Consider the following 24,476-nt stretch of genomic DNA (forward strand, 5'->3'; position numbering starts at 1 on the left):
GTCTAAATGTCTGTAGGCTATGGGGTTTTTTTTAATGAGTAAAACACATCCAAATACACATTTTCTGCATATCTGTAAATGGCCTGCTATGAAAATGCTGGTTATTGTGATACGGACAATGATTTTTTAAAATATTTTTTTATTATTATTATCTACTTCACAAGTCTTTATTTTATTCCAGAAGCACAGATAAATCTGAAAATAAGAAAAAAATATATTTATATTTTTTATATAATTGTGTTCTTTATATTCTTTCACAAAATCTAGAATTTGTTTTATGTATAAATATATGTAGCTGTAAATATACACACCAACTTTATATTTATTGTATATAATGTTGTTACTAACAGTAATAATAATAATGCATTTATACTCTTATACTCTTATAATCAGCACTATTTAAAAATAATCAGATATTTATATTTCTATTATTTTCAAATTACATAGTTTATGGCTTTAAAATATATATATAGAAGTGACATAAAACATGATTGTTTTTGTAAATAATAATAATAATAATAATATGGATTATTCATATTATTGTTTAAAACAATATTGAACATTTTAATAAAATCTAATTTGAGAGATTTAGCTTTGAATTCTTATTTTAACGGGGTCATCGGGTGCTACATGCACTTTTACAGGTTGTTTGAACTGTAATGTGTATTGGCAGTGTGTTTACACAGCCACCCTATAATGGTAAAAATCCACCCATTGTGCACCCAATCTCAGATGCCCATTTTTGTGACATCACTCAGACAGGCCCCTCCCATGATATATTGATTGACAGTGGCGTTTCAGCACAGACTGGACTGGTGTCTTAGCTTATCAGTCCACCACTGTTTCACCGCCAGAGCAGATGTAGACAAGAATGTCTCCTAAGTGATTGAGGTGTTCTGTTGTTGGATGTAATAATGAACACAGCAATCATCATTTACTCCCGACATCTGATCCGCTGAAGACGCAGTGAAATACATTTGTTTTTGAAGGGAATGCGCCCCCAATCTACCTAAATGTATTTGTTCACACAAATCATGTGTGATCCAGCTTCACCAACAGAAGAAGTGAGTGCTTTTTAATGAATCTTTACAAATCGCCTTTCCTAATAATGAGCTAGTAAACAAGTTTCATGAGGAATGCGGCAAAATGAAACCCAGAGAGCAGCTCGGAAGAGAAGAGAGGGGTGGGATCAGTAGAGCTCATTAACATTTAAAGGAAAAATGCTACAAAACTGCTTGCTCTGAAAAGAGCTGTTTTTGACAGTGTAAAGGCTTTTTTTTTATTACCATTGAGGAATTTCCTACCGAACTATGTTAGAGACTTTTTATTAAGACCCTAAATAATCATATCAACGGGCATCCGATGACCCCTGTAAACTTTAGAAACCAAACCAACATCAAAAAACAAAACCAAGCAAGCATGTTTTTTGTTGTCTCTTGCTTTCTGTAGGATCCTGGATTTGCTTCCTTTTTCATTGATCAGCTGCAAGTGCCTGATTGGTCGCTGAAAGGTGTTCATGAAGGAACGAGGTGTCAGGCGTGTGGAACACCTGCACAGCGGCTAAAACAACAGTTACTTCAGACTCTCCAAGAACTGTACCCTGCTTCTGACATGCTGTCCCTACCTCCCAATACCTTCCCTGGGCACCCCACTAGGCTGACGACTCACAGCGTGGTCACTCTTTCCTCCAAGCCTACCAAATCGAGGATACCTAACCCAGCGCACAGGCTAGGCTGCTCTCAGAGCCCGTCTTCCAGCGTTGGGGCACTGAAACCCAGTGTGCAGGTGCCCACGGGAGGAAGACCTCTGACTGGAACCATCAACTCAGTCACCATTCAAGCCCAGCAGTACTTGGAGGGCATGTGGAGCATCTCACGCATCAATAACTTCCTGCCTCAGCCAAACCCGGTATGCAACCTTCCATTTCTCTTCAGCTACCAGATCTTTTGTTTATGTATTCACTGAACATAGTTGTAATCAGTTGATCTGATGTAAAAGTTCAAACATACTATTAGAAACTGCTAAAGAAAACCAATTCTCACTGTATTTAGAATTTAGAAGTGACCATTTTTATTCTCTGCAAAGTCTTCATTGTCCTCAGCAGGAGCTTTTACTCCTGCTTTTGCTAGTTTTTTTTTTTTTTTTTTTGATATAATTCGACATCTTTCCAAGTCAAGAGAGCTGCTTTTGGTGCCATCCAATGGTTGAGAGGTATGGAAAAGTTCACTTTGAAGGGCTTTTGAAGCATGATTATTTACCAGCATAGACATCTTCTGATGATTGGTTCAGTTATTTGAGCTTACGGCTGTCTGAATGAATCGCAGCTGAAAACACTTGAATAATTGAATCACATGCCCTCAGTTATACATAGAGAGCATGTTTGAAACATAATGCACTGACACAGTGTGTTAACAATTTATGTTGTCTCATTTACACATTTGTACATCTGTAGAAATGTTACGTAATGTCAGTGCACCTGTTGATTTAGTGGTTTGAGTGAATGATTGTGTATCACTTGAGCCCCTTTCGGGGCACGTCGGACCCACAGTATTTCCGGAACATTGCCAGGTCGCCTCCTGTGTGAAAGCAACCACGTCCCGGGATTGATTACCGCATTGAACCCGGGTCAGGGACCTAGTAACATTGCGGGGTTTCGACCCAGGACGAGCGCTGTGTGAACAAAAGCCAGATCTAATTCCGTGTCGACTCTTTTACCGGCTGTTTTGAAGGAAGATCAACGTTCGCAACGAAAACATATGTGCAAACTGTAATGAAGCAGAGATCAGTTAGTTCCTCACTTTCCACACTGACGCAGAGATCGTTTGCTTGCTTCAGTGAAAGTATAACGTGCCTAGCGTTTTAGACTCGTACACGCTGATGTCACGTGTTGTTACGGGATCTTCAAGGGTTGTGTGTGAAAGCACGCACATATACTGGGTCATCACTGGCAGTGTGAAAGTGCAAAATCTAGCGACCCAGGAACAATTGCAGGAACACTTTACATGTGTATTTGCCGGAATGGCAGTGTGAAAGGGGCTTTGGTGTTTCAGTTACACCCTGCAATAAGGTTTACATTGAGGCAGTATATACAGCCTACCATTCACACTAGTTTACTAGTGTCTAAACAAAACTCACCAACTCAGGTAGTCAGCTGAACTATACCAGTCTGTCTGTCTTTCATAGCTGAGTATTTGTTGTATCAGAGTGGTGTCTAATTGTAACACATATATTTTATATCAATTGTTGCTTTTAGAAACTTTCGCAGTTGCCTCTGAGACTTTTTGTTCCTGCTAACTGTTAACACTTTTGAAGACAGGAGTTAATAATAGCCTGTGCATTTGCTATTTGAGTTAATGTCAACAGGTGCTTTTATTCCAGCGAGCGAGCAGACACTGAAGCTTTTAGCAATCAGTATTTGTTTATGCACAAAGCAAAAAGCCTGATGGGCCACTACATCTTAAAAAAACAACAGAAGCTGTCTGCTTTACGCAAACACACAACTCGCACATGTAGGCTGTGCATGACAGTAATAGCTCTGAGCTCTGTGCTTTTCCCTTGTTCAAAGACATGCCTTGTATAAATTTGGAAAGGCTCCTTACTTTCATTAGATTGGAGGGATGACAATAACACATGCAGTGCACTGGGACTTCAGCAGAGCCTTGAGCAAAGAGCTTTAACTCATCTAATTTCTGTGGAGAGAAAAGAAAAGCAGCAGGGGAAAAGAGGAGGAGACAAAGCCATTGAGATGGACTGAGTCTGACAGGAAGCCTTTGGAGGGGCCTTATGCTCTGTGAAGTAGATTGTGACTGTGCTACCTGGTAAAGGCACGTCACTACTTTTGAAGCAGGTGAGAGTTCCTGGAAAGCAAGAAGGGAAATATCAAATGGCAAGAAGCACTTTGATGCAAAGTTCAGGAGATTCACTATCAACACAAGATTGACAGCTGTCAAGTTTAGATTCAAACAAATTCTTTTGAACATGTACTATATGGTAACACAATTGCATTCCTTTTAAGTCTCTTGGATTGTCCATGGTAATGAATTATTACAATATTCAAGCCCCATGGTATTACCATTTGATATTATCGATTTGCTGCATTCATGACTTAGACACACACACACAAACAAGTATTTGTATTTTTATTTGATTGATGCGTTTCACACACCCATTTACAATTGCTGCCAATTCTGTCACTGAATCTCTATTGCAAAAGGTCACATTTTTAAACCTCATAGCCACATTTCCAACTTGCAGGCTGTTCCAAAACTCTTAATATATATATATTATGCTTATTAGACTATTTGGTGAAACACTTTTTACTATAATTTGATTAGTAGCACCTTTAAAAAGAGGAAGAAAAACCATATTGAGAGCATGTTACTGTCAAGTTTATTGCTCTTTACTCGAGGTGGCAGATAAAATTATTAGAGCATAGCGGGATGGGATTTTCCATGTGGGTTTCATATAGGCTGGAATGACGTACTGGCCTACTGGGAGCCCAAAACCAGGAATCTTTAAGCAGCATGAATAGACTGTGATCTGCTTTCTCTGAGCCAGAATAAGAATGAAGTCAGAGAAATAAATTATGCTGCTCCTTTTCAGAAAAGAAAAGGAAAGACACAGACATTCAGAAGGAGATGTGAATAGTTGGATTTTCTGGACTCTGATGTAGAGATGAGGCTGTAGATGGTGCAGGGTGCAGCATAAAGAGAATTCCTGATTTTATCAAATGCTGGGAGCTCTCTGCAGCTATACTTTAATGACCTGACCTGGGGATACAGCATGGGCACCTCATGCTCTGTGTCTGACACTCATGAAAACAGCTTGACTGGAGGGCTTAAGTCCTCAAAAACCTATCGTGGGTTTTCTGACAGCTGCTTCAGTGTGCGTGTGTGTGTGTACGTGTGAATGTGTGTCTAATGTCTGTTTGTGCATCCCACTTTCAGTCTTTTTTTTTTACTGCGTAGCCCCTTTAAACTTCCTGTCGATGTGAAATGTGACACCCGTTCCTTCTTTATGTGGGGATTACCATTATGTCCAGATAGACACCATTCGCTGTCAGTGTGGCGCTGTTTTGATTTATCACGACTCATCTGAAACCGCATTGCCATACAATGCGAAATGACTGTCATGTCACGGATCCAGCATCCAGCATGGCGTTTTTTTGCATTGATGGATGCATGAGTGCTAAGTTCATCTGAGCCCTTTCTGACTTCTCATGGGCTTAAAAACCTGGACTCTGGAATAGTGTTTTAATCTAAGCTGTAAAAAAAAGCTCACATAAAAAGTGGCACGGACATCTATTGTTTATGTATAGCCATTCCCCCCAAAAAAAGTCATGTCTGCATGCATAATTTGTACCTGACATACATAATAGTTATTGATTTCAACCATACACAGAAAGCAATTATAGACATAAACAATCCTGGAGCATCTGAATAAACAGACAAAAATACTCACTTTGTTCAGAATCCTCCAACCCTCAAATCAGTTGAAGCTTATGTAACAGTTATTACATAAGTGTCGCAGTTCAAAAATGTGCAAACTTGAAATACAATGGATGCCACTTGTCGTACGCTGACTCGTGAGTAATCCTTTCATGTGTTTGTGATATATGGAGCTCATATGTCATCCAAGGTATATAAATAGTTCTCCTGTCAGAGCTCTGTTGACGCATCATGCACTGGATGGCCTATGCTTCATGAAAATATTGTTAATGATGTTATTTCAGTTGCCAGACATGAATCCAGAGCAAACACAAATCCAGCCATTATGCACAACCACCGCAACACAAATGGCATGCCACACTAAAGCCGTGGTTGTCTATTGCTCAATATGTTGTCAGTGACTACCTTTTAAGATATTCTCTAGGAAATTGCCCAACCTTACCTGAAGCCTTTTAGCACACTGCCTTCATTTAAAACAAGCACTTGACAGATCATATTGATTGCGGGTTTAAGCTACTTAGTTACTCACAGGCCTCAGAGACAAAGAGTGACTCTGGAGAAATAATGAAAACGTCTGTGAATGAATGGGCTCCAGTCAAAGAATATTTAACAACTACAAACCAATGTTCCAGATGTTTTATTTGATTAAAAACTCTGTTCCTTATCAGCGAAAAAGCAATTCCTCACAGACTTCATGCAAGGATTGTGTGATAGCATTTCAAACATCACAAGAGTCAATTCATAGTATTCCTTCACTGAGCTTTTGTGGGAACACCACTGGAAACACCGACAGAAGACTAGTTTATGATCTGTTTACTTTCTCGAGAGTAGCATAAGACTGGCCTGTATTGCCTCAAATCATGGTGAACCAATTTCTGTATTGACAACCTCTGCATCGTGCTATGGTTCTGGATAAGGAATTCAAATTTCTTGTTAATCAGTTTAATCTCTACCCATTTAAACTGTATTCATACCTTCGGTATAGGAAGGATGTTCCTCCGTCATGGCTAATTATGTACTTTATGATAAATGCATGAGAGTAATTGTTACCTTCTCCTTTTTATATGTGACCTTTGAATCATAATTCCTAAGGGAGCTGCCTCTTGCTCTGTGTAAGGAAATGTTCTCTCAATTTCTTCAAGAAAATCGATTTTTTTGTGACCTAGACGTATGATTCATGGAACTATGTAAGAGGGTAGTTTAATGTCACATTATTAAGTTAGTAAGTGTGAATTACCTGTCACGCTTCTTCCTGCCACAGACACAAGGCCTCGTAGGTCAAGCAGAGCAGAGTGAATGGCATTCAGACACCACGGTCTCCAGAGTGCCCCGGACTCCCTCCAGACAGAGAAGTCCGGTTCAGTTTGACCAGGATGTGCCTCCTTCCTCTGACCACCCCACTTCAGCAGCAGCATCCTTTTTCATCAGGTAAGAAGACAGGTTTAACATAGATCACTTAATACTCTCAAACATCCTTATGCAGCAAAGCATGGTTACTATCTAGATACATCTGGGTCTTTCTTTACCTTGAGAACTGAATGTCAAGGTTACAGATTTTGGACGTGGTGTAATGTGGTATATTAATATAGGATGGCATGGCAAAGTGGAAGGGTTGTTTTCTTGAGCATAACCTTGTGTTGCTCCAGATTGTCCCTGTAATAAGTGTTCTTAGAGTTGCATGTCTGCTACATCACTGTTTCTATTAAATTATTGCATGGTTTTAGGAACATACATGCTTGTGTTTTATCAGACAGTGTATTAGTTTCTCATTTCCTCTGGTATGTGGAGAAGGGTGGTGACAGGAATGTTTTTGGAATGGTCCTGGAAAACACATTTGACAAATTTGTCAAGCCAAGCGACAACTTGAGACATTACAGAGTGATCAGGGGCCTCTCCCTTTGAGGAGAATGACGGCAGCTAAGTTTTTAGATCTGCTTGGGGGTGTTGCCACCTGCCCAAGCACTTCCAGGTCATTCTGAGACAACAGACAGAAGTGACCCCATGTAGGACAAGGTTAATTTTTGTGGCCTGATTTATAATTGCGCGTCTGTTTTCTTTGGAGGTGATCTAAAAAATAAAGCGGATAAACAGGGAGGCTGCTATGCCATAGAAAGAGAATGACGAGGAAGAGAGAGAGAAAATAGATTTGTTTTCATCTCTTAATTTAAACTTCTGGGTGGAAAAACAGAAGAAGTAGGAAGTTATGCTGGGCGCCACCTCTTGTTTCATCCCAAATTCTAGTGCCTGCCAGGAGTTTTGTTTTTATGATTTGAAATGAGATCTGTTTTCATTCTGGACACCCTTGCATTCTTGGAATACTGGTTCAAAGTGTAGGACATGTGTGACTGTTTGTTACTAACATCCACTAATATGTGTAGCTGACATTTAAATTAGCAATCGAATTCTGAGAAATGTAAGATTTTCAGGGATAAGCATACTGTATTTAAAATTCCACTTACACATGCGTGAGTAATAGGGATTCTCAGTATGGCGCCTGCTGTGTGATATTCCTTAAAGAGACTTTGACTAGATGCAGTCTAGATATGCATTAGTGTTAGTTTTGCACAAGTCGTACATGTTGGATTAACGATAAACTGCATGTTTAAGCAGTGAAACAGGTATAAACTATACATTGGTGTTTAATTAAAATCAAGACCATAAAACTCTAAAAACATATCTTGTTCCACCTAGCAACTAATTTAAGACCTCCAGACACCTTGCCCCTCACAGATGTAGAAACGCCAGTGCTTTCAGGCATGTCAAAAAAATAATGAAGGGCATCCTCTAAAGGAGTCATTATCAAACTTCTACATTTGAATCAAAGGCTGGTAGAGAACATCCAGACCTGCAGTTATTCCGCTAGTGTGCATTGGGCTTTTAACCAGCTTGTAGAACAAGCAGGAGGTAGGATCCTCTCTTGTAAGTGAAATGTTAATTAGATTGCAATTAGGGTTGCACATTGGAGGGGAGGGTGATGAGGGACAAGGTCAATCTGTTTCCAGTCATCCCTTTAGAGTTTTTAAGATCTTTGATTTCAAATAGCATTTTTCAGAACAGCCCTTGTCAGAATCTATCCCGGTCCATCTCTGATTTTGTTTCAACAATGTGTCTTGGATGCAATTTTTTTAAACCCAGCTTTTATTAATTCTGTCAGGTGTTACCTAATTCAGTCAATGCAAAATGTTACCTTGCATTTGCTAACAGTATCAGCATTTCACCTTTCATCCCCCAAATATGCATCATGTTATTACCATATAATGGACACTACCATAATGGTACCATAGTACTTTTGAAGTCTGGTTTAAGTACCTTGGTCTATGAATAAGTGTTACCATAGTCCTTTTGTAAGGTATCTTTGTCTCCCATAAGGTGATTTAACTTTATTTTATTCAGCTTTTACTGTATAAATATTTGCGGGCATCTAGCGAGAAAATAGAGTAGGGGATGACGGATAGATTCAGAGCTGAGAAGGTTGACTTTTCCCTAACCCCCATTTTCGGCATATGCTCCAGAGTGACGGAGCATATGATTAGTGTATTTACATTCTAGCTGGCTCCTGTAATGAATACAGACACAGGGTCCAAAGAGCTTCCCAGAGCTATAGGATGTGCTGTCACACTCAACAGCCTGGTGTGCTTTGCTATTCCACCTCGGTGCTCCGCAAGATGAAATGGTTCAAAACAAACCTGAACTGTGCATCATGTTCAGGGTCATGTGAGTGAATCATCTGAGCCTTTGCTAGGAGGGAGTTGGGGTAGGACTGATTCAAAGTATAGTTCTGTTTTAGACGGCCACATGCACTATTGACTCCGAAGGGATGAGAGAAAGAGAAAGAAAATGAGGTTGAGATATTTGTCTAGAGATCAGAGCGACTGTCCATGAGGGTAAAAAAATAAAAATAAATAAAAATGTTTGTGCAATGAATGGTAAAAAAATAGGGTCGTTTGTGGGTTTGGGTTTCATACGTTTGGAAAAGTGGCAAATACTAGACGTTCACAATAGGTTTGGGCTAGTGGACGTATTTGTGGGTTTTTGAAGAACTAGTTACGTGGGGAATATATGTGTATTTATACATACATACACATAAGTAAATGTTAATGGAAACAAAATCGTTTTAATTTCATTAATTTAATGAGTTTTACAAGCTATCGCTTACTTATTCATACTTAGTGAGTGGTGCGTTACAATTGTTAAAAATTGTTAAAAGCGATGTTGTCTACATGTGATGCTTGTCCACATGGTGTAGACATTGTGTGAAGTTTAAAGTTACATTAACAAAGTTATTTATTTTAGCTGCCACAATTCATTAGCTGACCGCCCATTCCAAGACTTCAAGGTGTGTAAATGGAGGGAGTGTGCTTGTATGCACATGCATGCAGGTCAGCATTGAGAGGCACAGCTGTTTGGCAGTATGCTGACTTGCAGTGGCATAGAGCACAACACATGGTGGAATTTTATTTTATGACCTAGCACTCACTTTCAGTTGCTTGTCCAGGTGAGCTTGAACAGTAATGACTATGATTGGAGTAAACATTCCACCGTAATTACATGTACAACAATCCAGACTGCCACCAGACGAGTTGAACAGCCAAAGTGCTTTGTTGCATTGGTCTTAGGGAGTAACCATAGAAACAAAGGGAATTAATTCATGCCATGTATATTCTGTGCCTTGAATAAACATAATTGCCAACTGAAGATGAAGTGGGGAGGTGAGGCGTTAGTTCACATGAACTGCAAATAATACATTCATTCTTTTGCCACGTCTGAACTTCCTCGGTGCTAATTCACATTGAGTGCAATTGTTCTAACTAGGATAGATTGCATGTTTTAACATTTCAAAAGTATTTATTATTTATTTACAGGATTCCTGAAGTATACCGATATTCTTTACATCTTATTACCAAGTTGTTTACAAACAGAGTACAAAATAGTTGTATGTTAAATGTTTATAATCTGCTAATACCTACTGATAAAGAGGCATTCTTTAGTTAGAATTAGCATTAACATTACAGTTTGTCCTCTACTTTAAAGGGATCGGTCACCCAAAAATGAAAATTTGCAGTTAATTTACTCATCCTCAGGCTATTCGAGATATAAGTGACTTTTTTTTTCAGAAGAGCAGTAAAGATTTTCAGTCTTTGTGATTCATAAAATGCAAGTCCATGGCTAAAAATTATATATAGGCACCACAGATTTAATACTGATGGCTCTTGACAATAAATTGAAGTCTTATGAAGTGAAATTATCAGTCTAAGCAAGAAACTGAACATTAACTTTATTACCTGTAATCTATATAGCCAGCGGTAAAAAGTCCTAAACATGTTCATGGGAGTCTGGAGTGCAAGCTTCCTGCCTCATAATGCCGTATGCCTGAGAGCAAACGCTTACGTGAGCTGACACTGGGTTTGTTTTGCAACAGAGAGTATACCTGTGTTGTACCGGACATCAAAAAATATTTGTGCTTATCCTGGATGCCTTAACCCTTATATGAGTAAGATTACACTCCCATATGCAATCTCAGGAGAGCCAGAGCTCATGCTCCAAAATCAAGTGAAAATGCTCAGGGCCATTTGCCTGAGGCTGTTTTTATGTCTCTGTCCCTGGAATTCAAATCGATTCATCTTCTTTGACCATACAGATACTGATTCTCCTGTTGTCTCTGCTGCTAAAGTACAATAATAAGTGTTCCTTTGAAAATTTTCACTCTTTGCATCACCAAACAACATGCTACTAAACTACCTACAGAGCCAATGAGCATGATGATTCTCTCCTAAGTTTAGTGAAACACAGCAGGTCACATGATTTCGGAAAGGTGAAATACATTGACAGTGCAACCTGCACAATATGAAATAAAAAATTAAGCGATTAAATGGCAAAAATGGCACCAAACTACTGAATGCCTCCCATTTAGCCTGTATTTCGATTTGTTTTGCATGCGTATACTTAACAAAGACTACAAAGCTTTCAGGTAACCTTTACATGCATAAGTTAGCAGATATTTAACAATTCTTCCTCTTGTAATGAAAGGTCAGTTGATGCATTTGGGTGCTTACCCCTTCATGACTAGCATTGCACCTAATTCTTGAGTTCTCACAGTGTGCTTCAATTTAAAGTCAATTAGGTACATAAATGCATCCGTTTCATCTCATTGTTTGGAAGATTTCCTTCCTTTTACCACTGTAGTGGGCCAATAATGATAAAGCATCCCAAGATTTGTAAACAGTGGGATGCCATTCACCTCTCCACACTCATGCTGTGTCAATGCTAATGTGGACAGTGGTCTTCTAAAGGGTGGGACAAGGGGGTGGGACTCTAATGGAGCCGATGGGATGGTGACATGGGGGATGGTTGACTGCGGAGTGGAGAGGTGAGTGAATGAGAAGAGAGGGGCTGTTGAGAGTTCTTGAACATAGTCACAACAGCACTGAGCTAAGCTGATAATGTCGGCTCCGTAGGCCACCCATCACAGCGAGGATTACAGCGAGAAAGATATCCCGAAACAGAGCCGTGGCAGAGAGATGGAGAGATAAAGTACAAAGGAAAAGAGCAGTGGAAAAAGAAACAGGCAAATGATCCATGTGGATGGCTGCTTTTTGAGTGACAGCACTAATCCCTGACAGGGACAAATTGGGAAAACAGATTAATTCTGAGTGGTCGGGGACCTGGAGCAGAGCCGGGCCCTGCTGCACAGCTGTGTGACGGGAGCCAGGACACTGGAGCGCTCCAGTCAAGGCTGATAGTGCTGAACTCAACAATGTGCAGTTGCTTTGAAGACACTGATTCAGTGAGCTGGTAGGCAGTGAGGTGAATCCACACGGATGGTGGGCCGACTCGGACTAATGCACCACACCGACACTCGCAGCTGGAGGGAGAGAAAATCATGGACTGTGGAGGAAAATGAGTGGAGAGGCAGAATGAAACTGAAGTAAGTCACCAAGATAGAGAAACTTGTGTTTTGAGATTAAAAGTTAGGACTTTGCAGGACGTTTGACAAGGTTTTTATTTTTATTTATTATTATTATTTTTTTTTATGACTGAGTTGGAGCAGTTTGCAAAGCATGACTCATGTATATGGTAGATTTTATTTTTATTTTTAACATTCTGTTTAATTTATTTGAAAAGTGTTAAAATTCACTATTAAAGATTTTTTAAAAAAACACTTGCAACACCTTTGAGTGATCAATCAAATGAATAGCTTTTAAACAGGTGTATTGAATCAATAAATTTGCAGTTTCTCAAATAAACCAGGCTTTCTAGAGATTACTCAGGTGAAAAACTCTCTCAAATGAATTTGGTTTTGCGGATGCTTCTCTATGAGTGGTGTATTCTATGTATTTTGACAACATTTCAAGTTTCTTTCTCAATCATTTGGTCCTAATTTATCTCATTGATCGTTGACTTTAGCTGTAGTAGGATCTGTTTTGTTGACAGTTCTGTGCTGAGATGTGTCTTGTTGTTTACTGTGTATTTACTCTGGCTGAACCTCCAGCTGGTGGTCCCCAGTCCTAAGCACGCGGTCAAGCTTGAGTTTGCCTGTAAGTGTGTGTGTGTGTTTGTGTAATGGTCACGAAGCAGCTGAGGCTGGTACTTGAGAAGTTGAGGTTGGGAAAGAGGGGGCCACTCAGGACAGAATGTCCAGGTGTGAAGAGCCTGCGGTGGGAAGTGATGTTCTGCTGTGTGATTTTGGGTGGTGAGGGTGGATGATGGAGGTATTGATAGATCGATCACTCTAAGCCAGCGGCCCCAGGGATCTGCTCAAGCCAAGCCCACTTCCTGTCCTCAGGGGGTTTGGACTTAAGTATTGATGTGTCCAAGTGGACTGATTCGGGAACACTCTCGGGTTTTCTGTATATAGCTTGTTTATACCATTATCTAATTCTTTTTGTATATAATTCACGTTTTCTCTTCTTAATCGATTGTATTTAGTGTTCTTGTAAGTGAATCTCACAAGAATATTTCACCCCAAAATCAAACGAGAAAAACAAGAAAATTATCTTTAAAAGCATTAATAATATATATTAACAAATCAGCACATTACTGTAAAATGATTTCTGAATGATTATGTGACAATGAAGACCGGAGGAATGATGCTGAAAATTCATCTTTGCATGACAGGAATAAACCACATTTTAAAAGAAAACAATTATTTCAAATTATAATAATATAGTTTACTGTATTTTTGATCAAATGAATACAGTCTTGGTGAGCATAAGAGACTTATTTAAAAAATAACATTGCCAATCTGGAACAAAATATAGTTGAAATATGATATTACAATACAATTGTACAAATGTGGTTTGTTATACTGTACACTCTGTTTCTTCTGTCTTGTCTTCAACCCCACACTTATGCCACAACTCAAAATCACTCCTCTGTGCAATGTCTCCCACTCACTCTCCATTATTCCCCACATCATCCTGCTTTTTACACCACCCAGTTTGTATGAATAACCCCTATTTTGTGTGTCTCTCAGCCCAAACAGTTCTCACCGGGGTGATTATCACCTTTGAGAAAACACGAAGGACACTAAAGCTTCTTTGTTTTGTCTGAAAGGAGGCATACTCACCTTTGAAGCACTTGTGAAACAAATGTACTGTCAGTGTTTTAGCATCACAATGGATTCTCCTCGAATATGTCACAGACTTGAAGCTTCTTGCATTTGTTCTACACAAACAGCAATTCATATATAGAAAATAGACTACCAGATAACTAAACCTGTGAAGAATGTTTCCTCATCAAAACCTCACCAGCATCTTGAACAGCTTTTTGCACATCTGTGTTTCTCAGAAGGAAATGCTGTCACATGATACAACAGCATTCAAACCTCAGTTGACTGGCCAATGGCAAGACATCTGGACCTCATTTACACCTGGTATAGACATCTGTCTCAGAAGACTGTTGATCAAAAATCTCAGTAAATACATTAAAAAAACAAAAATTTTTCCAAACTTTTGATCCAATTTGGACACAGTCATGCATAATTTAGCATTTGTTCTGCAGTTGTGACGTTCAGTGATTTAACATTTCACACTGCGGTCTGCATCCTTGGACATTTTCAAAAGTACTTAAAAGGAACCGTTATACTTCGTTTCACTTTATTGAAACAGTCAGGATGAATTAATACCAAATGTAAAAGAGCTCAAATTAAATGTGAAGTACAGAACGCAAGATACAGAACAAACATGGCCTTTTCAGTGACAATTATGCAAAGCAGGCATGGTATAGCACACACCTAAACCTTTTTTCCTTGATAAACAGGGACATATACAGCAAACAGTTGGTGTTTTTCATTCTTACAGCTGGGGGTCTGTGACAGCTCAGGGAAAAGCTTGAAAACTGCTGCGTCAGGAAGACTAGCCAGCCCACTTGCATACAGTCACCACAGGAAGAGCAGAAGGCATCAGTAAGTCCCTAGACCGCAAGGATCTGCTGATTCATGTGTATGGACTCAATAGACATGGGGCTGTAGAAGAGCTGATGTTTGCTGCAACACTATAGAGGAAAAAAATGCTGTCAAATTCCAAGTGCCATTTGGTCTAGGGGTTCTCTGTGTCAGTCAGAAAAAAGTGATTGTTTACAGGCCTTAGGGAAGTATTTTTTTTAACCATCACCAACTTTTTTGTAGTCTCGAAGCTTTTTTTTCTCGAGAATGCTGATTAAAACAAACCCAAAATAGCAATTGAAACACATTTTACAAGAGAAAACGGTAAATAAGGAAGAAGAGGGAATCGGCGGCTCTTCTAAGGAGGTCTCCGGTTTGCCCGTATTTGTGAAATACAGATCGGATCAACCAAGGTTATTAATTGTGTTACCAGACTTGAGTGGAATACGCATTTAAAGGTTTATTACCTATTGTCTTTTCAGACCGCAGATGTGGTTGAAGTTGAAAATTCCCATGAGGTCATCCAGCTCGAATATCCTCTGTCGTGGCTGGAGAGAACAAAAGCAGCAGCTCTCAATCCCATCACGATCCACCCGGTTACTCTTTAAACCTGAGCAGAAGAAAAAAAATCGGAAAACAGCTTTGTGTCTAATTAGTGTTCAACCTTCCCCTGATTTCCCAGCCCAAAACCACCCTAGTGTACAGTTCATACTGATTCATGTTGCATGTTTTACCGTAACTACCGAAAAATTCTAGACTACTTAATGTGATCCCTATTGCTTGTCATTACCAATACACTCTACTGATTATACACATACTACTGATTAAATTAATTGTCAAAGGAGGAGTTTCTTTAGCCTTAATCTCTCAACCGTCACTTAAGGATATCTATAATACTTGCAGAATATGTAAGCATTCATGTGATATGAATCTCTTGAGCAGTTGCCCAGGTGGTGAAGGAAATTGAAATATGTCATCTCTACTCATGGTTGCTTAGTTTTGCTTCCAGGTTGTTTGCTAATGCTTTTTGCTGTCCCATAATAGCGCTTTAGTAACAATTCGGTCCATCTGTGGATTTGAGTTGAATCTTGTGTTTTAATCAAACTGTTCAGTGTTCGTTCATGTTATCTTACAGTTGATTCAACGGACGGACTAAATGTTCAGAAAGCTGGTCTCTAAAAGTCGTTAATTTTCGTTATGGAAGAAAAAAGTTGTTCATTAAATATTAATGTTTATTTTAAATGATGTAAAACTGTTTTCATGGAACATTAGGGAAGTTTTGCTGCCAGACTGTCTGCTAATGCTTTTTGCTGCCCTCGATAGTGTTTCATGGAAAATTAAGTACATCTGTTGAATAGAGTTGAATCTTATATTTTATAAGCGAACTATTTATTGTTAGCTTATAGCATGATATCTTAGACTCGATTCAACAGGTACGTTAGCATCTGACTACTGGGGCTAGCCATGCTAACTAGCCACACGTTGACTCCTTGATGTACGTAAAGCTCATAAAATGTTTAGCTAAATGGTCTGTAAAACTAATCTCAGTAGTTTGACGTTTCTCAGTTTTGGTTAATTGAATATTAATGTTTATTTTATAGGATTTGAAATTGATTTCACAGCACATTAAGGCAGTGAAGGTTTATGGTAAAGTGGGGGGTGGGGTAGAAACGAGAGACAGAGCTAGAGTTTATCTGCTGTTTTTATTTGTTGAAAGCTACTCTGCATGCAGATTCTCTGAAATGGAGTGGATTGCAGCGTATAATCAGTTCATGACCCAGCATGTAAGAGACCCTGTTGCAGAGAGCTGAGAATCCCATTAGCGCTATCTCACTCTCTCATTCTCTATTTCAGTATTAAGTTGCTATACCCAAACCCTGAATTCTTGCAGTATCACCAGAGGGCGCTTGTAAAAGCTTATGCATACGGCTGTTATTAATGGACATACTTTGGGTTATTGCTATAACCTATGGGTTTCTTAATGGCATGATTCTTGGTATTTGTCCATAGCAAGACTATATAAGCTTTGAGAATGTGTCACATTGTATGGATTGATAGCATTCCTGCCGTGTAAGGACACATCTATGCACACTGCAGTGGCAATGATTATATTGCGGTGTGAAGGTCACCACTGAATGTAATAATCTCCTCATTCACTGGTGGCTATATGTAGTCAGCTGAAGATGTTATTAGTCTGATGAACCCAGTAACTGTGATCTGTCACATCCCGCATGGTTAAGGGAAGCATCCATCTTTCTGTCTATGAAAATGCGATCATTAGTCAATAAAGACCATTGACATATTTAATGCATTTTGGGTGCGAGGTAACTGGCATAGATGGATGTTCCCTTGATTTTGAATAGGGTTATTATTAACATAACATAATTATTTCTGTCTCTCTATGTATATTACCATTAATGTGTTTTTGAGTTTGACAATTATAACGGTTTCTTTCTCTTCAGTGTCATTTCTAAAAGTTGATCAAAACCTTTTTTTGAGCTGCACTGCACACAGAAGTCCCATTTAACACCCCGACTTATGGCTTAATTATTTATAAATCAAACCCAAATGGGCTTTTAACAACATTTAAATAATGTGCATTCTTTATATGGAGAAATTTAATTTTCATCAAAGCACAACAATAACAAAAACCATAATTCATAGAAATGTTCATGCAAACACCAGTGGTAGACAGCGGCAACAACATGTCCATAAAACATTTATTTATTTTAATATATTAGAATGGGCAATTTTCATGTTTATAAACTTGAATAAATATAAATATTTTATTTGGCCGTCAACCCTAATTTCCTCTTGCTTCCATATTATCAAAATAAGCAAATGAATACCAAAAGGCAACCTTCATCCCCCCGACCCTCTTCCAGGCACATCTGTTTTTCCTCAGTCCTCCACCCTTTCCCTGGTTACTTTCTTTTTCTCCTTCCCCTTGTCATCTCCCACCCTGTTGTTCAGGCCGCCCCTGATTAATCACGCACAAATATTCCCAGCAGCCACTGGGTTTGTTTGTTGTGTTAGCCTCAGAGTGAAAGAGTGCAAATATAGAGGCGTTATGTGTCCTCCCTGCCAGACAGTGATTAATGAATGAGTGCTGAGGTGAGATTTATGTGCATTTATATGCAATTAGTTTTAGGTCTTTAAAGGCTGAAACTTCATAATTGTGTAAACATAGTTCAAGGTCCTGGTCAAGAGCGTGTCAGGCGTCTGATTGGACCTTGCGGAGTCAGCTAGTTTAACTGACTCCTTCCTAACTTGGGTTGCACTTTTTGTAGCATGTGGAGACATAATTATCCTGTTCCACACAATTGTCCTGTAATTAAATTCCTTTTCCTAAACACCCTTTTAGTGAAACCCGATGCTGTGGGTTGCCTACCTGTAGAACAAATCCCAGTGGTGCAGAAGAGGTAGAGAGATGTATCATGGATGAGATGAAAGTAGATGATAATCTTTGTAAACAGGGAGAGGGAGTGTGCAAGAGAGATGTGTTTTAGTTATCTGTCAGTTTTCTGCTGAAATGGAATTGATTTTCCCTGAATGTTAGCTTGCTGTGCTTTAAACAATCTCTGGGAGAGCAACCACTCTACACTTCACATGAATAAAAGGTGAACATCTTCAAAAATTAAATAAATAAAATATGACAACCCCATTACTATCTTCATTTTGTGGCTTTCTAGAGCCTTACCCCAGGGGCTCGGGTTTGAACGCTGCAACTCATTAAAGAACAAAAAACCCTGGCCATGTTTATGGCTTTTGTTCTGCCTCCCCACCGTGGCTAAGCCACAACAAGCCAAGCCTGGATTAGCTGCACATCCTGTCTCTTCATAGATGCTTTTGAGGGGTAATTTAGGAACAGCAAAAAAGACAACAATGCTTCTCTCGTTTACCGACTTGCCCCCTCTTGAAAATGCTTTAACAGCCTTTTTCATGCACTGTAAACAAATCATGCTCTCTTTTCTGTGCTGTTGGTATTATTGGAGGTGGTAGGCTTAACATTGTGGACATGTCTGGTGATACTTTAATATTGATTTTATTGTTTTATGAGCCACAAAACTAGCACAGCAAGCAGGAAACTGAAGCTTTAGTACCTGCTGAATTCAACTGTTAAGCTGGGGTGACCAATCTTGGTTGTGAAGAGCCAATGTTCTGCAGAGTAAAATTCCAGCCAGTTCCAATACACTTTCCTGGACACTTTCCTGGAAGTTTTCTAGAAAGTATGAAGACCTTGGAGCTAAACTCTGCATGACAGGTCTCCAGGAACAGATTTGGACACCCCTGCTCTAAAGGCTCAGGTTGTACTTGACTCTCATGCACAGTTAAATCTGCAAGCCTTTGAAAGTATTCCCTTTTGGCCATGAGTATAGAAGGACACATTTTGAAGTATATTATATTTATGCATTTAGCAGACGCTGTTATCCAAAGCGACTTACATTGCATTCAGGCTATCAATTTTTCCTAACATGTGTTCCCTGGTATTCAAACCCCCAACCTTGCACTTGCTAGTGCAATACTCTACCACTTGAGCTACAGGACCACTAAGTAGTGGATTTTTGTTGCTTAATCACACATGCGCTGCATCTGCAAATATCAGCAGACAGTACTAATATGAAAATTTTGCTATGTCCTGCACAGTGTTGGTCTAATCCTAATTAAACACACCTGAAGTTTTTTCAGTTCCTTAAGTAAAGTGAAAGTGACATAAACCCAAGTATGGTGACCCATACTCAGAATTTTTGCTCTGCATTTAACCCATTCGAAGTGCACGCACACACACACACACACACACACAGCAGCGAACAAACACACACCATGAGCACACACCCACATTTATGCTGCAGCGCCCAGTAGTCATGCACGGGTCGTCTCATATTGGGGCGGGTAAAGAAATTGTCACTTTATTTTGTGGGGAGGGATTGGGCAGGTCATTAAAAACGATGTTAATGTGTCATGAAATTTCTTATATCTGCAGACGATGTACGTCTGTTTGTGGATGGAGACTTTACCGTCTACATGTGATAATCCTCATTTGTGCACGCTTGAGTGTGCCGGGCTTTCAAACTACTTGGAACAGATTTTTATGCTTTTAAAAGCAATTTTAACAAGTCACTTTGTTACTTTGTATAAAGTAGATAAATGGAATAACATAAAAAAAATATAAACATAGTCTAGAATCATAGCATTTCCCAGTGCAGTTATTCTTAGGGATTTTCTTGGTCTTTTTTCTTTTTAATTAGAATATTTTAGATTCAGACTGCTTAATTTATTTGGGTCTGGCTGGGGATTTCCACCCTGGGCTCATCGAGGGAACAAGTAAATCTCTAGCTGAGCCCGGCCTGACTCGAGCGATCATTTTTCAATGTGCTACTCTCAGGCTCAGAATGATTTACTTCTATTCAGACAGCCGCAGACTGGCTCCCAGCCGAAATACAAAGACCAGACTGATCACTCAAGCACTCTCGTTATCTACCTTTGAGAAGACATACTGTCTCTCACTTTCTGAATGTGTTCTGTCTCTCTTCACTCTCTGGAGGTCTTTACCCTCTTTCTTTTTTTAATTTCCATTTCATTTTCAGATTTTGGGCTCTCTGGTTTGTCACCTCTGTGTCTCATACTCAACCTCGCCCTCCCTTCCTCTCTCCTTTTGTCTCTCCATATATTTCCATCCCTCGCTCTCCACACATTTGATGCAATTTTATGCTTTTTATTCTCCTTCTACCTTGTCCTTTGTCCCTGCTTTTCTTGAATTTTCACACTCCGTGTTCTTTTTTATGCATCGTTAGATCTTTCATTGTTGAGTTGGTTATTAGCATTATTATTTTAATATTCTTGGCACATGTGATGGATATATTAGAAGCTGTTTTTTTGTTGTTGTTGTTTTTTTGTTGTTGTTGTTTTTTTTTTACAAATCAGTATCTATGGGTAACATTTTATCATGCTGTCAGTTACCACAGATAATAATTTCTATATATATTTTTTTAGTTTTAAATGTATTTCATAACTGTGACCAGGCCAGTTTTTATAGCATATATTAATTAAGGAACTCTTTAAATGTATTTCATAACTGTGACCAGGCCAGTTTTTATAGCATATATTAATTAAGGAACTCTACAGCATATCTGATATCATATATACAATTTTAATATGCAATATGCAGTAGCCCATCACTTTACACAGCTCAATGACTTATGGTTATTATGAGCTATACTAAATTATGATTCGGCTATATTTTCCAGTAGTAGCTCAATGAACAGCCAAAGCTGCCCTGTGGTGATTTCTGTATTGACATAATGCTCCAATTTTACAGATATCACACAGTGCGCTCTCATGTACACTCTGTTTTAATGAGGGATAATGTTACTGGGTGACTGACGCCTCAGGTCAGAAGTGCTCGAAGGAAGTGTTTAGTAATGGAGGTTGAGAGCAGCCCCCCCTTCCTGCTGCTTACAACAAAAGAATATCTGTACTGTCCATCTAATTATTCCAGTGAATGCGATTTCGTTTATTCTTTTATTACTTTTTTACTTAGTACCTGTAGATGGAGATTTTTTGCTTTGCACTTGTGATCAAACCCATTATACCACTAAAGTATATTGTGAGAATGTTTGTCGCAAAAAATATAAAGAATAATATTCAAGTGGTTGACAATTTCAGTCAAAGTGCAGCTGTGGACCAACATCACTTTTAAAACTTTCTCACATACTCTTTCTGGATTTTATTCTGTCACAACACTTCCGTGGGAAAGAAACTTAAGGCTCCTGGTTACTGTACAGCCAACTCCATATGTCTTTGGTTATTTAAAGAAATCCTGTCTCACATGTCTTATGTTGCATCTATGGTTCTTATTAACTTAAACTCTGCAGACCCGGTACCGGGTCCGAAAATAGCATGCCACATGTTTGTGTCTCATTTGCATATCCTTCCTTATATGGCATTTGCCCAAAAATGGGTTCATTTGAAAGCTTAGAGTGTTTTCTTTACAAAGAATACCATTAATTGGGGTTTTATGATACATAAAGTAGTCAAATTAAGCTAAGAAATATATTTCCCCCCCCCATAAATTTCCATCTAACGATTGCGAATACGTTTTCGTAAGAATGTGTATTTAAAATATTTTTCACAAAACAGTCAAGTCATATATCACAAGAAAGCTCTCATTCTCAGGAATCTGATGATGTAGATCATTTTATTGTGTGACAATCACAGATCGAATGATCTTCAACAGAATCGCGATGTAAAATTTCTCACCTTATTATTTATACATTTTGCACCGCTTCAGTCAGCCGCAAACAGCCACGCATACCTATATACTCGATATAATCTTTTAGATTAGAATCTCTTCTTTCAAACAAGACCATTTTTACGTTTCTGCGTGCTTCCATTGCTGAGATATAAAGCGTTTTGTACAAGTGCGCAAAAGCGCTCCAATGGCTGTTTTATTGAAAAGATCTTCAAGTCATATAGACGGGTCTAAATGCCTTTCTTCTGGTATAGACGTCTGTTTTCTTTTGTGAAGCGCTATTTGTCATGATAGGTGCCATTCACAAGTCGTTCTCTCCAATCGAAGCTGTGATTCAGCACCGCGGGGGTGCTGGAACTGGACAGCGACTGCCCACTCCTTTTCCGCTTGTGGAGACGCAATGATGTCTGGGAAACTGAGTCTTTGGCTGCTTCTAAACAAAGGACACGCGAGGAAAAAACTACTAATGGCCGACGCTCTGGATTTATAATGCATAATATTCATAAAACAAGTTACGGGTGGCCAACTTCGCCGTGGAGAGGTCAGGACGCGCATCTGGTAAGCCTATACGCGTGCTACTCGCTTTCATACATTTGATTCTTTATTCTGAGGCTTGGAAGCTTCGCTAGCAATAAGCTAATATGTTTATTTTCATAACTGTGCAGTGTTCGACCGCATCTCAGTGAATGTACAGTAATCCGTACAGTACTGGGGGAATAAACATAAATTAGTTTGTTGACGCTCCGAAGTTCGCGCAAAAGCTTCGGGGAGCTTGTTTACACTGTATAGAAACCGAAACCAAAATACACGCTGATAAAAAATCAAAATATGAAATATGAAAGAGACCGGCAAGGTCTCTCAATCTCTACACGATGCAGAATAGACATAAATGAAACGATATGAATCTGGAGATTGTGGATTCTATTTTAGATTGTGATAGACCAGATATTTTTTATAATTTTATGCATGCTGCTATCGTGTAATATGACTTTATTCTCTTTCAGAAAACCCACACACAAAAAAAGCACATTGTATTGAGATGGTTCATCATATGTGAAACAACATAAATAATACTATTTGTCACAAACAGCAGCTTTTTATGTAACTTCTGAGTGTTTTCTGTCAAATAATATACAGAGATCACATTATTCCATACTGCAAGTGTGCAAAAGATGACTTCATACTTATTTAGACAAAAATTTTATACAAAAATGGTATTATTCCTTCCTTCAGTTGGAATAGAATAACTTTTGCATAGATTAGGATAGAAAGAAATTTCTGTTTTCCTCTAATAGCAGACAGTTGGAAGAATCACAAGCAATTGGTCTGAAGTTGCCAGCCCCTTCAATGCCTGAGTTATACCATTTCAAACTTCAGTTTACACAAATAAAATAAAAAAGCGCCTTGTTTTTTTCCCTATTTATTATAACACAGACAGCATATATTGTCATTTTTATCAATTTCAACAGTGTTTTATGTAATTTCAAAGGGTTTCCTTTGAAATTATACCAAACTTTCTGAGCTTACACTGTAGCATTAGTATAGGGAAGCATTCAAAATTAGGTAGGAAAATGAAAAACGGAAATCCCCAAAATAGCATTTGTGCTTTTAATGCTATAGGAGAAATTTTCAAACAGAAGCCAAGTATTAGGTAAATGTTAAAGATACTATGAGAGGAATAGAAAGTAGGCTACTGTAGTCTACTTTTAACAGGACAGTACACTTTAAAACTTTAATTGCATGGAAAAGAGCAGCTTGAACATTCTGATAAACTGTTTTTTCTTCTTTATATATAATTTTAGGATAATTACTACTTGAAAACTCAAAATACACACAGCATACATAAAAAATATGTTAATGTACTGCAACATGTTGCAATAGCTTGATGAATCTTGTTGGACACTGAAAGCTCTCTCTGTGACGTATTGGTTTCTACTCTCAGCCTTTTGACCTGACTACTAAATCTCATTTCAGGCCATCGATTGTGGATAAAAGAGTATGACATCATCTTTTGATGTTATAATGCCTCAATCACTGGAAGATTTTAATCCTTGACTGGCACATTCATTACTTTAGTAAGTGACTAAGAATTAACATACCTTCATTGGTATGAGAGACTGATTATGACCTGTTCTACTGAATATTGTTTCATCTACATTAATCCCAGAGCATTTAATGCCATACTTTTAGATTCGTTTGTAATTTGATAATTCATAGCATCCATAAAAGGATATAAAAAATAAATAAACACACACACACCCACACATTTGTTTGTTGTAAACAACCTGTTGATTTTGTGGTGATTGATAATAGTTGGGGATACAGGTATGGAAACGTTAGGAATGTAGTCTGATAAAACTCTCTGTGATCCATAGTGTCTGGAGCTTTACTCACC

General features: G+C 38.6%; 1 protein-coding gene across 3 annotated transcripts in view; it reads left to right on the top strand.

Moving 5' to 3' along the window:
* Positions 1–24,476, top strand: part of LOC127933432 (kinesin-like protein KIF26A) — a 91,016-nt gene that overhangs the window by 35,865 nt on the left and 30,675 nt on the right. For 2 of the 3 annotated variants that reach the window (XM_052530438.1, XM_052530439.1), the window contains exons 3-4: positions 1,450–1,908; positions 6,709–6,875. In XM_052530438.1, the coding sequence (XP_052386398.1) occupies positions 1,450–1,908; positions 6,709–6,875 (626 nt within the window). Of the gene's footprint in view, positions 1–1,449; positions 1,909–6,708; positions 6,876–11,799; positions 12,373–24,476 lie in introns of those variants that run through there. The other variant, XM_052530440.1, reaches the window with a different exon arrangement.

This window comes from Carassius gibelio, chromosome A17 (genome assembly GCF_023724105.1).
Source record: "Carassius gibelio isolate Cgi1373 ecotype wild population from Czech Republic chromosome A17, carGib1.2-hapl.c, whole genome shotgun sequence".
Taxonomy (NCBI): domain Eukaryota; kingdom Metazoa; phylum Chordata; class Actinopteri; order Cypriniformes; family Cyprinidae; genus Carassius; species Carassius gibelio.